Genomic DNA, 14,813 nt, shown 5'->3' with positions numbered 1-14,813 from the left:
CCCCCCCCCCCCCCCCCCCCACAGGAGGTCAGAGAAATGTCTGCAAACTGTTTCCAAGCCTGACCGAAATGCAAGGAGTTCAAAATCAGTGCAGCAGACTTCTGGCCGGCCCGTGGCTGTAGCTTTTATGTGTGTTTCCAGAGGTGTGGAAGTGTGTTTTCTGCCTCTCTCACATCATTGTGTTTGTCTCCTGCTCTGCTGCAAACTGGCCATGAGGTAAATATTAGCTAAGGAGGGTTAGAGGACGTGCAGGAACCCTCATAGCAACCTTGTCAGCTTATCATTAAATTGGCATCTCTGCAGAATTCCTTAGCACACTGTGAATGTGTGTGTGTGTGTGTGTGTGTGTGACTGTACATTGCTGTGCATGCTTCAGCCAAACCGATGGGACGTGATCAGTCATAACAAAGTGACATTTTCGGGCGTAATCCCACTCAGCTAAATGAGAACTAATCCGATTTGCTCTGATCAAATGTTAGAAGCTTCTTTACCGGCCGAGTAGTTGACACATCCAGCCTTCTTCTGCGCGGCTGCTCATCCAACCCCCTTCACCCCCTCGCCATTTCACTCATCCGGCCTCAAATTAAATATCAAAAAGGTCTCGTACATCCTGCAGCGGATATGAAGCTCAGGGATGTTTCTTCTTCTACTTCTTTTTTCCAGCTCGGCGCTACAGAGATGATGTATGTTGCCTGTGCAAGCACGCTGGGAGGAAATCAATTAAGCCAACCCCAGTTATTGATAATGCAGGAGCGGGAGTGATAGCATCCTCACATGGAAATCCATAACAGCAGAAACACTGAGGGACCGGCACATAAGTCTGCACACACATAAGGGGAAAATAAACACACACACATACACACCGTAGTGGCCCAAACCTGCTGGTTTCCCATACTTTGTCTCATAACTCACGGCCTGCAGGGAGGCGCTGGTATTGTTATATTGTGCGTGGATGTGGTACAGTGTGCAAGCAGAGGGCCAGATTAATTTATTAGCTGAGGCAGCAGTGCTCCCCAAAGTGGGAACAGGAAGTAAGACATCGTAAATCTAGATAAGTCACCAGATAGTGTACTGTACATTTCTATAGGCCTCTCTCTGTGTTATCACTATAAAATAATATAGGCCAAGACACAGAGATGGAGTTTAAAACAACAAGGAGGGAAGACGGATGCTGATTGCTGTACACATTTTCCTTTTTTATTGCCTATCAGACTCCGCTGTTGACAGATACATTTCAGAAGAAAAACAGGTTTGTCTTCTGTTATTGCAAAGCCTGCAAACTGCGAGATAATTGTCTATTGTTTTCTAAGCGCAGAGCAGCGGGATAATTAGGTTGAGAGAACACTTTGCAGAGTGCATTATTGTTCCACTGTGAACTTTATGAAATATTCGTCAGGCGTGTTTTTTTTTTACAAGGAGCCGAGTGGAGAAACACATGGAGAAACTATCTCGCAATCCCTAAACCAGGGTGGTAACCTTCAGACATTCCCAGCAGGTGACATCATCAATCAATAAATGTCTCCCCTTTTTTTTCATTTGTCTACTCATGACTGACAAGAAGTGTGGGTTTTGTGTGTGTGTGTGTGTGTGTGTGTGAGTGTGATATCTCTGTCTGATGATGCTCATTGTTCCACTACCTCTGCAGCCATAGTCAAATAAAAGCTGATGGGCCGTAGTCTCACCATTAGAACCAGGCCCCACACACACACACACACGCGCGCACACACACACACCAGTGAACATGGCAGCAATATTCATACCCACTGACTGCACAACGAGCTCCTATGACATGTGACATTTGGGGGATAAATCATGGATTCACTTGAATGGGTAAATTCTAGTTCTAAGCTGGTCGAGCTGCTCTCCCTTCCCCTTGGTGCAGTGAGCTCATATGAAGGTCAGCTCCTAACTGCTAACGCCACACCATTCACAAATACTTTTTTTAGTTTATTTTTCCCTTTTGTATGCTTTCCAACATCATGCAAATGTGGGAGTCAAGTCTAAGTGGGTGATAATTGTAACCAGAGCGTATTTTATTATCAGCAGTCTGGGCTCACTTTGCCTGTTTTGCTGGGAATAATATGACTCTTTGGAAAAATGGCTGGCTCCAGATGCATGCTTTTCAGAAACTTATCCTTGATTTGAATATGGAGATATTAAGCTGGATCCTAGCCATGACAATTAGGAACAATTTTATTCGTTTCAAGCATTTGGTTGCTCTGATATCTGAAACCATCTTATCACACATTTCTGGGGTGCAAACTGAATCCAAACTTGGAGGATCGGGACGCAGTGTGGCCCTCACAAGAAGGCGACTAGGCCACGTCCAGGGCTCCTGAGCGGGACCGAGAGGGGGAAATGTCCTCGATCCAGTTAACTGGACCACACCTCGACAAACTTGGCATGCTTCCATTGTCTTTCTTTATCCTATCTCCGGTAAATACATAAATTACAAGAAATTGTAAGGAAGGAGTGGACAAACTCCAACAACTCGGAGATAGTCGTAACTCCAGTGCCAGTGTCCAAGCAGACTTTGCCCTCTATCTGGTAATAGAATGACATGCAATATTGTCATGAATTGCCATAATTACCCATCTATTATTGTGTTTTAAGTGAGGCCTACTGTATATTGTCTAAGCATGCACCTACTGTTTCTTTGGTGTTGGGAAATCCCCCACTGAGAAATAAACGAACACCATGTCTACAGCGACGCAGGAATGACAATTAAAACTTAATGTGATTTTTTTTTTTCTTCAGATAATTGCTCCATTTAACAGAACATTTAACCCAGTCTGCACACAATGGCAACTTTTCCGGCAATGTTAGTCCTCCATTACGCACACACGCACACACACCCAGTGAGTTTGGCATGCTTGTACAAATGAAATACGAGACTTACTTGGGATTCTGCGAGCTCCATATTATAGTCTCCAGCGATTTCGCAGAAGGTAACGCCGACCTGCACATTAAAATAAAGATCCAGAGGTAATACTTCCAACAACCGAGTCCCGCCATTCTGATCAATGTACAGACAGTGAGCCGATAACTCGGAGCGTCGGACAGTGCGTCTGGCAGCCTTTATCTGTGGTTCGCCCGGTGGGAAGGTGAGCAACGATCAGTCGGGAGCATGAGAGTTCGATATCAGATACATGTCCTTCTGCCCGACCTATTAAAAATCTGCCCAGACCCCTGTGTCCTTGACTGAAGTGTCCGCAGGACGAGCAGGAAGCTCCCGGTTCTTCGATAGGATCTGGGAGCAGAGCAGCCCCGAGCGTCCTGGTTGACCTGTGGCTGAGACAAAAACAGCCCTTCACGACCTTCTTACTCTGTTAGAGCCAAGTCCACGATGTGATCTGATGTGCTCTGAAACAGATCCAAGCACAGTTTTTTTTTTTTGTGGGGGGGGGGACAATTTGGCGATGCGGCTGCTGATGAAGCGCTGCGCCGCGTCTTTGTCAGAGCTGCCCTGATGGTGTCGGTACCTGTCGCTGGATATAGCCCACAGATGGCCACATTCATCCGTCAGTCACAACTCCGCAGCACGCTGGGAATCCCGAGGTCCACTTCATTCCAGTGTTATCTTTCACTCCTCCTCCCCCTGCTATTCTTCTCCGCGAAGGATTTGAGTTTCTATTGTAAATATTCCTCCCGGCTCTCAGCGCCGTTCCGCGTGCGTGTTGCGCTCCAGCAGGGTAAAGCCTCTAGTCCGAGTGGGACATGATGCGTGTCCGGTGCGTAAATAAACTCTACGTCTCACGCTTGTTTGACACAAAAAAAGTGCCGAGGGGAAGGTTAGACCTGGTCTTCAGCCCGCTGGGTGCCTCTATATCCGCTCGCCAACATTTCCGTGCCGGTGTATTTTTTGAACCGAGTAAAAACACTCCGCGCTCCGGTAAGTGCAGCAGCTCGAGCTCAACTGTAACCCGAGCCGAAGAGGAGCGCAGGGGGGACAGCCCACACTGCGAGCTGCGGCCAATCACAGCGCTCTGTCCGAACTTGGAAGCAGGAAGCGAAGGCATTTATGGGGACGTGGAGGAGTGGGAGGGAGGGAGTTTGGGAGAGCGTTATTAGGTTGACCCAACATCTCTTGCCCCCCACCACCTAGGCCCAAGCCATCGACCCAAATTGAAATGGACTTTGGAGTTATTCGTCATACTGAAAGCTTTAGTGAGGAAAACGAGCGTGATAGGCTGGTGGAGCGTGCGTAAAAGTGCCAACAGGAGACAAACTTTGGCCCCTTTAAACCAAGGACCTGCTTTTCCATGTAGATCCCTGGCTAAAAAAATGTATGCCATAACATTCCTATAATATAGGCTTATGAAAATCTCGGCGTATGGAAACTAATCTTAACTACTTTCAGTGTAAATCATTCAGAATTTTATTTAAATCTACAATAATCTTTAGAATTTGCGGTATACGATTACAGTATCTGTTATTTCGGGCATTTATTTTCTACTCTCTGAATGAAATGATGATTAATGGTTTCTTTGGATCTCTTTCTAGCTGTCCCCTATTGGGATAATGAACTGCATGAGAACTTAGTCTCCAGTGTCAATGGACAATGGACGGTCGGTAGCCTATAGTCACTGGGCCATTCATTCATTGAGGAAGAAATGCTTGACACATAATTGATCATGTCCATGTCTGTGCCCCCTTTGTGTGTGTGTGTGTGTGTGTGTGTGTGTGTGCGTGAGAGAGAGAGAGAGAGAGAGAGAGGAGTTGCTCCTAATTTGGGTGCTGTTATCCAATCTATGCCGCCCCCTAATGGTTGTGATGAAATAAGTTCATGGTACACAGCAGAGGAGTCAGTGTAATTGGAAAGGAAAGATGAGAGACATTTAAAGACATGCCTCATGGTTCCTGATTTGTCTTATTTTTTTATTACACCCTGTTGAGCTACGACAGTCCATACATCTTTGTGAAACAATGAGCTCAACATCAGCTCTCTAATTATCTGAGGGAACTTCTATTTGTGTTTCACAAGAGAGCCAGGGACGACATGGGTGTCACGGCTGCAGCAGAGAAAACGCTTCTGGCTCAACTGCACCGACCTCCAAGGTTTCCAGAGAAGAGAGAACGTCTGCAGAAGTCATAAAGTTGTTCTTCATGCTACAAGTGCTGCTAGAGTTTTGCCATTGCTGCATCCCAAGGAGAAAAGACTGCCAGAGTGTTGTCATAGTAACAGCAAACACAGGCCAGTTGCCACAGAGCTGGCATGTCCCGTCTGATGGCCGGGACTCATGAGATACCTGATACCTCGAGGGCCAATGAGATGGGCGCAGAGAGATACCTGATCTGCTGCGAGCCAATGAGACGCATCCTGACGAGTGTCACAGCTGTGAGCCAAAGCTGAGTGGCCAATAGGAGCATGGCTCCAGGTCGGGGCGATGGTGGTGGACATACCATGGTGTTGTTGTAAGAGCGTGATCAAACCACAGCCTGGAAGCAGCAGAATCCAAAACACATTATCATCCAAGTACAATACCATGCAGACATTTGCCTTGAGAAGCAATCAGAACTAATCTTTTACGACAGTACACGGGCAGAATAACAGCACATCATCATAAACAGGTCACGAGGATTATGGAGGATAAAAGTAACAGATACTAGACTCTCCACATTATTATATTTAACCGTAAAAGCCTCCTCAGTTGGACACAGTATAACATATGGAAGGACAAAGGAGTGTATTGAGCCTTGTTTCCATGTTCAGTCACACACACTGAAGCCCCCCCCCCCCCCTTCATACAGCCACCTATGAAATAGTAACATTTTCAAGGAATGAGGTCATTGTGTTAATGTGTATAGGTGGCAGTGATTAGTGCTTCTATAAATAGCCTGATACCAGCAGCTCACACAGACGCTCTTCAGACCCTTTCAAATGGAGTCAGGTAGAAACTAAAGATAAGGATTTGTTTCGTTATTGTTGACCACGTAAGGGTAAGTTATTGCAAGTCATCCCAAGGGGGGCATGAGTGGGTGTATCAAATTTCATGTCGATCCATCCAGTAGTTGTTGAGACATTTCACTTGAAACCGCGAATGTCAACTTCATGATGGCACAAGAGCAAAAGTTAAAGGATTTATCATCTGGGAACCATGCCTAGCTGTAAATGTATGTGTCAATCTATATACTGTAGTAGATATTGGGATATTTCACAAAATAAGTGAAGGGTCAGGGTTAGCTTCCTGGGTGGCGACGTGGCACATTAAGAAATGTAAGGAAATCACCAGAGTCAGGAGGATTCATCGTCTGGGAACCATGAATATCTATACCGAATTTTATGGTAATCCATCCAATAGTTGTCAGGTATTTTACTAAAAAGCAGAAATGACAACCTCACGGGGGCGCTGAAGGAAAGATCAGGGGATCATCAAAGTCCGGGGGATTCATCTTCTGGGAACCATGAGTACAACATTTCAAAGTAATCCATCTAAATGTTATTGATATACTTAATTAAAAAACAAAAGTACCAGATAGTGGAGAGATAAGGGGATCTCCAAAGTAAGGGGGGGTGCGTCTACTGGGGACCATGAATGTCTGTACCAAATGTCATGGCAATCAGTCCAATAGTGCTGGACCAACAGAATGACATGCCGCAAACACACCTATACCATATTCAGTTTATAGAGATATGAAAGAGTGAGAAGCAGGACATCATCTTATTTAGAGAGAAAAAATAAAAAGATTATCAAAACAAACTAATATCCTCTTCATCATCCACTGATTAGTTTCAGCTCTAAAATGGAGAGTAGTTAGTCGTCTCTAATACTCCCAGATGAACCCTGCTGCCGGGGACATAGTCCCTTCCCAATCTGCTATTCACACTTCACAAACACTGACACCATGACATCACCACTGCGGTCCTGTAGTCAGCCCAGCAACCTCACAGTGAAGTAAATCCCAGTTAGAGTGGTCTCCTCTTGCTTTAATCTGCCCTTAATGAAGTCTGGCGTGTTTCCCTCTGGTGTGGCTCTATGACATGGCCCTGATCTACGGGGCCAAGCTGGAGCCCACAGGGATGCGGCCTCCGTGGAGCTGTGGGACATGTGTCTTCGGCCGGGGCCATGGATCCAGGTATGAGAGGAGCCCCTTTGGCATGCACGGGGTCAAGTGGTTAACCCTCGTTATCTGGAGAGGCCGAGGAACATGTGACCAGGACGTTCCAGCTGTAATCAATATCGGACAGCCATTAACCACTGAGACAACATCCTCACACACACACACACACACGCACCCGCCCACACACAGAGCACCAAAGCTGCCACCGCGATTGGCACAGACCCAGCGCACACACAAAGAGGCACACACACCGACACACAGATGCAAAGCACACACACACACGACACACACAGCCCACAGATGCCAACGACACACCACACACAACCACAACACACACACACTGCACACGCACGCGCACACACACCGCACACACACAACACAAACACGCACACACACAACAGATGCACAATGCACATGGAAACAGACACACAGACTCACACACACGACACACAGATGCAAAGGAAACACACACACACACACACACACCCACACATACAACAGATGCACCATGCACATGGACACAGACAAGACACACAGACACACAGACACACAGCACACACACACACAAACACATAAACACAAACACACACAGGACAACAGCAACAACACAAAAAAAACACAGACACAGACACAGACACAGACACAGACACAGACACACTAAGCAGCATGTTTCCCGTCCATCTCACTCACAGTGGAGTGTTCAGTGAAGGAAACACAACGTCCCAACCAACAGGGCTGGACTCCCACCACTGGGCCAGTTGGTGCAGGGTAATGTACACGGACTATTTTGGGAGCCTGCCACTTGAAAAGTTGTCGTATGAGCGATTCCTGCTGCTGTAAATTTAAACAGTAACAGCAGCGAGGCCAAACAACACAGCAGCTGGGGCATCCGCAGGCTTCCACTTCCTGTTTGTGGGACGCTTGATTGCTGTCCAGACGTCTTCCTCCTCTCTCTCTTCTCGTTCTCTTGCTTCACTCCACCTCCTCTGCTTTTCTCATCTCAGCCATCGTGACTGACAGGAAAGCACTGATTACAGACAAATAACAATGTGCGCTAAACATGTCCTCCTCAATTTAACATCCCAGCAGGAGATGTAAGCAAAACCTCTTCTCTTCTCCTCGCTGCTCTTCTCCTCTCATATCAGTAATTAAGTCTGATAACAAGCCATGACAATGGATGTTTTGTGTAGCCATCTTTGTCTACATATAAATATCTGGGGATCTTGATAACAATCTGATTAGTAGCTGGTTGTGATCCTCCTATCTTAACTCAGCACAGTTCTCTGCATTATACCTGTTTTAGCCTCTCAGATGAGATTAGAATTTGAAAAGAGAAATTGTTCTTTGATGCTTAATATCAAAGACCTTGGCACTCAACAATCCCACGTAAAAAAATAGGTAGAAAGTTAGGATGCGCACGCACTCACACACACACACACAAACACGCACACACCAACACGCACACACACGCACACCCGCACACAAACACACGCACACACACACAACACACGCACAACACAGACCCACCACACACACGCAAACACAATGCAGCACTGCACACAAACCCAGCACGCACGCCACTCCACACACAACCCACGCACACACACACACACCGCAACACAGCACACACCACGCACCACACCCACACACACAGCACACACACGCACACAACACACACACACACAACACACACCACACACAGAACACACACAAACACACACACACAGACACACACACACGCAAACACATGCATGCACTTGCACACAAAACCACGCACGCACGACACTCACACACACACACACACACACACAACACACACACACCAAGACAACCACACACACGCACACAACACACAGCACACATAGCAACACACACACACATACACACACGCCACACACAGCACACACACAACACACACTTTCTCACACAACACACACACAGGCACACACACAAACACACACACACACACACACACGTGCGTTATAACTGGCTGTGATATTTGTTAGCCTAAACTGCATTTTGTAGGCCCATGGCCGGGGGGGTTTAGAGGACCTAAATTGATGGAGAGAATATGCCAATGCTGTCTGGGGGGGGTGTTCTGTCCATCCTAAAGAATTACAAGCCTCTGATAGATGAGTCTTTTCCCAAGGCTACTTGTCTGTCAAACATTAGGTCACACTCAGCTTCCAGACTGGGGGGGGGGGGGGGGGGGGGGCATGGGGGGGGCATGGGGGTAGAGAGAGCAGCAAGAGAAGAAGAAGGGGGGACAGAAAGGGGCTCAAGGCATAGAGAAGAAAACGTCTGGAGAGGTGCCTCACTCGCTGCCAAGAAAATGAAGGCAACAAAAGTGAAAAAGGGTTAGGGAGAGAGAGAAATGAGAGAAAAAGAAGAGGGTGGGAGTGGTGAAAGGAGTGAAAATGATGAGGTGGGGGTTAAAGAAAGAGGAGAGAGTGAGGAGGGTACAAAGGGGGGCATTCGAATCCACTCTAATTAAGGCCTGTGGATGGACAGGACCTGCAGACGTGCTTCTTTTCTTTTTGAATGTGGGGTGTGTGTGTGTGTGGTGTGTGTGTGGACGGTGTGATGGTGATGAGGGGGCGGGCCTCTAGTAGAGATGTCTACTGCCAGCAGCCTGAATGGGACAAAGACCTGAATAGAAACTTCAAAGCGACCCATGAGATGAGAACTCCACCCCCCCCTCTTCTTCACGTCCCTTGGCTGTGTTGATGGGTCAACAACTCCTGTTCAAGTGGTTTGTGTGTGTGTGTGTGGTTTGTGGTGTGTGTGTTGTGTGTGTGTGTGGTGTGTGTGTGTGTGTGTGTGTGTGGGTGTGTGCGTGGTGCACGGCATGGTTTGATTCTGTTTTCCAGTCTGTTATTTCTGACGCTACATGTATTCTTGGCGCTATGCGGGCAGTGTGGATTTCAAAGTGTGTCTTTCTGCCTCTGCGTGAGTGTGTGTGAGTGTGTGAGTGTGTGTGTGTGTGTTTGTGTGTGTTTCCTTTAAAAAGCCGACTGCAGATATAATTGGAGCCGAGGATCTGACTCATTGCTCTCCCCCCCTGAACTGAACGCTGGCTCTCTTTGGCGGGACTGGACCTGAAACAAGTAGCACACAGAGCCGAGTGTTGAAGCCGTTATTGTTGCTGAATGACACACAGGGATTCAGCGTCTAATTTGTTCCCAATGTCCTTCCTGATTTCGGCCTGTGTTGTGATCTTGTGGTGTGCGTCATCTAATTCTATTTGGCTCCAGCTCAGGGCTTCTAATGATCTTCCACTTATCACCCCCTTCTCTACAGTAGATACTCCTCAAAGTGGCTCTCCCAGCAGAGATAATAGCTCCACGACTCCGTTGAGCTGGAATCTTCTGGGCCCCTGAGAAAAACAGGAAGGCCCAGGTGATGCCAGGGCGCACCAAAGATAAGATTTGGGAGTGTGCTGTGTTCAATGGTCATGTGCTGGAATTGTGTGTGTTGTGTGTGTGGTGTGTGTGGGTTGTGTGTTGTTGTGGGTGTGTTGTATAAGTTGGCCATCACAACGGTATCAGTCCTGTCTGAGGCCACTGCTCAGTCAAGAGGTCCGGGATGCAGTCTCCAGGAGTCCGCCTGGCATCGCAGCGGGATCGTTGTTGCTGCGGTACGGCTGGTGTCACTGACGATTCCGTTAGATTGAGCATGCGTCACTTGGCGGCAACGACCAGATTAGTATCATGTTCTCTTCAACCAACGGCTCGGGGCCCAAAGAAGAGGCGTATAGGAGTCCACCTACTGAAATCAGAGAGACATGAATGACACAGCCCCCAGAACCCAGCGCTGCTTCAGCTCGTCAGTGGGTGGCAACGCGCTCATTCAGATCATTATTGCGAGATCTTTGCTGATGCAAGAGCAGTACAACTCATAGGATGAAGCAGTATGGGCTGCGTGCCGCCGAACACCTCAGCCATACAACAACCACATGGTGCTCACACATATCTCTGTGGAGAAAGGAGCATTACGGCCAATAGGCGCAAAATGTGACCCGGTTACGTGTACACAAGGAAGAACTGAACTAGGTCATCGTTGTGATTAAAACACAGGGCGACACACGTGGGAGATATTACTAAAAAATCATCAATAAGCAGAAATTCTTTTTAAAATGCGAGACACAAACACTAAAACCATTAGGCTACTACTATCAGTACTAGAAATGGATTTGTTCTTGTATTTTTTCCTTTGTATAATATTATGTGACTAAGATGATGCATTCAATACAGAAACTACACACGCATACTTTAAGTGGGAATATTGCTAACAACTTACTAATGGAATTTAGTAATGAATGTGAACTAATAAGAAAACATAAAAATGGCTTTTATTTCAATTCTCCTGTAGGCGTTGGCGTCATCTGCTTCGGGGAATATGCTCATATTTAGAGGCAGAGAAAACATGTCTCTGAGATAACCTTATACTGGGCAGAATGTTATCTTGTCATCTGATTAGTGTTCATTGTCGTTTTGCAGCTGAAGCGTGAGCCTGCACAGTCTATAAATAAAAGGGCCATGAAAAGTGTGTATTGTCACACCTACACACAACCCACCCCTCACACACATCACCACACACACACGGATATGGCTGCTTATTGTGACACACCCTTTAAACACAAGAAGAAAGCCAGGTAATTCCAGCTATGTACACACATTCAGACGATACAAGGTAAGCATTGCATCCCAGCCATGGCAGTGTTGCACAACCCACACCTTTAGGCACCCAAGGAATAACAAAACAAGAAAACACTCACTTTCGAAAAACGCCAGGAGGACTACACTCCTAAATCTGAAGAGGATGTCGCTTGTTAGTAGAGAATCCGAGGGTACACGAGTGGTCTCAGCTCAAGCCGCATCACCAAAGCTCAGCAATTACTCCTGCTCCCTTCACACTGCATAAATGCTCTGCTCTTATCGTCGGCTTGCTGCAGGATCAGGGAATAATCAGCTACCAGCTACTCTCTGCTCAATCCTACAAAGCCCAGCCACTAAAAAACAACACAAAGTGGATCTGGCGGCATAAATCTAATAGAAGAAGGAAGGGAACAGCCGTGGAAGAATGAAACAGTAGGGGCAATAGGAGTAGAAACGAGCTAATGAAAGATAGTGCAGACAGGAAGTCACAGGGGGATGTGTGGGTGGGTGGTGTGTGTGTGTGTGTTGTGTGTGTGTGTGGTGTGTGGTGTGTGTGGGTGTGTGTTGGGTGCTTGTCTATTTGCCTTGAGCGTTTCAGCTATCTTACACTCCAATATGTCAATACGGCCAGTCAAAAAAAAAAAAGCAGAAATTCCCTGTACTCAAAGTGATTTCTAGCACGCCGTGCTCGGCCAGGAGGAATTCTCACGGGAAATGACGACACAGGACACGGAGTGGAGGGAGGTCCAACGCTCGAGTCGGGGGTAAAGGGTCAGAGCTGAAGGTTTAGGGGTCAGGGGCACGATATTTTTATGGCATATGTATTGGACGGGGGTTAAGATTAATCACTCGACTGTGTTTGTAAAGGGGCCTTGAACAAAGAAGCAGTTAGGATTAAGGCCCCGGACAAATTCTTACATTATTAACCCAGTTTGGTAGAAGAGAAGTCAAGCAGATTCCCGGGTCGGGTATCCAGAACAAAGTGCTCACACCTGGATGAACAACGGCGTCGGACGATGAACAGGTCTACCAACTATTTTAGGAGGATTGTTATTCTCCTCACGGCCGGACTGAAGTAAACCCCCATCTTTCATCCTGACCTCTTTATCGCAGCTGGGACCCTGAAATCGCGTTCTGTCTCCTGTCATCACTGTCCTCTCTGCGTTCCTCCTCCTCTGCTGTGACCTCCACTCCCTTTCGCTTGGGTCAACCCACTCCCCCCCCACCCCCATACAAATATGGCCTGTGTATGGACGGGGGAGCTGGCTGGAAGCGGTTGGAAAAGAAGTATCCCAGGACCCTTTACTCAAGTAAAAGTACTCATACAACACTTAAAATAATACTCTGTTACAAGTAAAAGTCCTGCATTGTGAAATGTACTAAGTAAAAGTAAATATCATCCCACACTGTAAAAAATACTCTGTACAAGTAAAAGTCCTGCATTGAAAAAATGTTACTTAGTGTAAAGTACTCATCCCACACTGTAAAAAATACTCTGTTACAAGTAAAAGTCCTGCATTGAAATGTTACTGAAGTAAAAGTACTATCCCACCCTGTAAAAACGACTCTGTACAAGTAAAGTACTGCATTGAAAAATGTTACTTAAGGAAACGTCTCATCCACACGTAAAAAATACTCTGTTACAAGTAAAAGTTAGCATTGAAAATGTTACTTAAGTAACATTACTCATCCACACTTGATAAAACATACTTCTGTTACAAGTAAAAGTCCTGCATTGAAAAGGTTTACTTAAGTAAAAGTATCATCACAAACTGTAAAAACATACTGTTACAAGTAAAAGTCCGGCATTGAAAAATGTTACTTAAGTAAAAGTACTCATCACACTGTGTAAAACATTACTCGTTACAAGGAAAAGTCCTGCATTGAAAATGTTACTTAACCCCTTGTGTTGAAAATTGAAAATCAACACTTTTTTTTAGGCTTTTTATCGAGTTTTAACCTGTTCTTACATTTTTTGTCCTTTTATCACTTTATGCTTTTTTTCAATGTTGGTCACTTGTGTTGATGTTTTAATGCTATGAACTTCAGTTTACAGTAATTTTTGGATTTAGTGATCAACAAAAAAATGAAAACTAAGTTGGTAGCTGTTAGAAAAGCAGAAATTTTGAATTCATTTTGACTAAAATTAAAGAAAGGTATGCGATTTTTCTCAATACTATTTTAAAAAAACCACTTCAATTTGTTTTTGCAATGCTATTAAATTGAACAAGACCTCACAAAATATGAAAGTAGAGATTTGTATTGCCAAAGAGCGTTGTGTGGAATCACATTTATTTTGGGGATTAAAAGAATGATGATATAGGAAAACGGCGTCAGTTGGACCCAAGGACAAATGAGAGGGAAGAAGTTTAAATATGTAAGTAGCATCAGAAAAAAATAACTCAATGAGAAATAATCTCATTTGAGAAACTGGAAACGTGATGTGTTCAATTGGTCTATCATTTCAGCTGGACTAAAAACACTGTATTTTATAAAACTAAGTTGTTGTGGATGTGCAAAAAATCTTAATTTGTAAAGTAATAGTAACTAAATGTAACTAGAGATGTAGCGGGTAGACATTAGAAAGGACCATGAAAAGAAAACACTTAAGTAAAGTACAAATACCTCAAAGTGTACATTACAAAGTACTTTGTTCCATTGTGGACAGTGCTGGCTGGACATTTTGTACGCGATGTGTACGTCGAGGTACTCCTGATTATCAACCAATCGAGTATTCAGCATACACAAAGTGAGACTGAGAAGCTCAGTAGCGTCGTGATCCGAGGAGGAAAAAACGTTACAAGTTGTGTTGAGGAAAATACCTCCGCTCAGGTGCTAGCCAGGAGTCAGGGGTGAGAGGGTATGGGTCCAACCCCCCCCTCCCCCATCACGGGTGTCCTGACCCTACATGACTGAGAATAGTGTTGTGCTAACGAGGACAGCTCTCTCTGTACCGTGTCTGCACTCTCTCCTTCTTGTCATTGAACGCTTTCAATTTTTTTATCCACCCCCACTTCAGGGCCGGGATGACTGGTTGACAGAAGAGTAGGAATAGTTCTACCGCGGAACCTTTAAAGTACCCCGCATCGTGTC

General features: G+C 45.8%; 1 protein-coding gene across 1 annotated transcript in view; it reads right to left on the bottom strand.

Annotated features, from left to right (window-relative positions):
- efnb1 (ephrin-B1) overlaps positions 1 to 3,950 on the bottom strand; it is a 59,664-nt gene extending 55,714 nt beyond the window's left edge. Inside the window, exon 1 of the mRNA XM_032527674.1 lies at positions 2,900 to 3,950. Within this exon, the coding sequence (XP_032383565.1) occupies positions 2,900 to 3,015 (116 nt within the window). The 5' untranslated portion in view covers positions 3,016 to 3,950. The remainder of the gene's footprint in view (positions 1 to 2,899) is intronic.
- Positions 3,951 to 14,813: the final 10,863 nt, after the last annotated feature.

The sequence above is a fragment of the Etheostoma spectabile genome, chromosome 10, assembly GCF_008692095.1.
Source record: "Etheostoma spectabile isolate EspeVRDwgs_2016 chromosome 10, UIUC_Espe_1.0, whole genome shotgun sequence".
NCBI lineage: Eukaryota > Metazoa > Chordata > Actinopteri > Perciformes > Percidae > Etheostoma > Etheostoma spectabile.
This window is presented reverse-complemented; position numbering and strand designations above follow the sequence as displayed.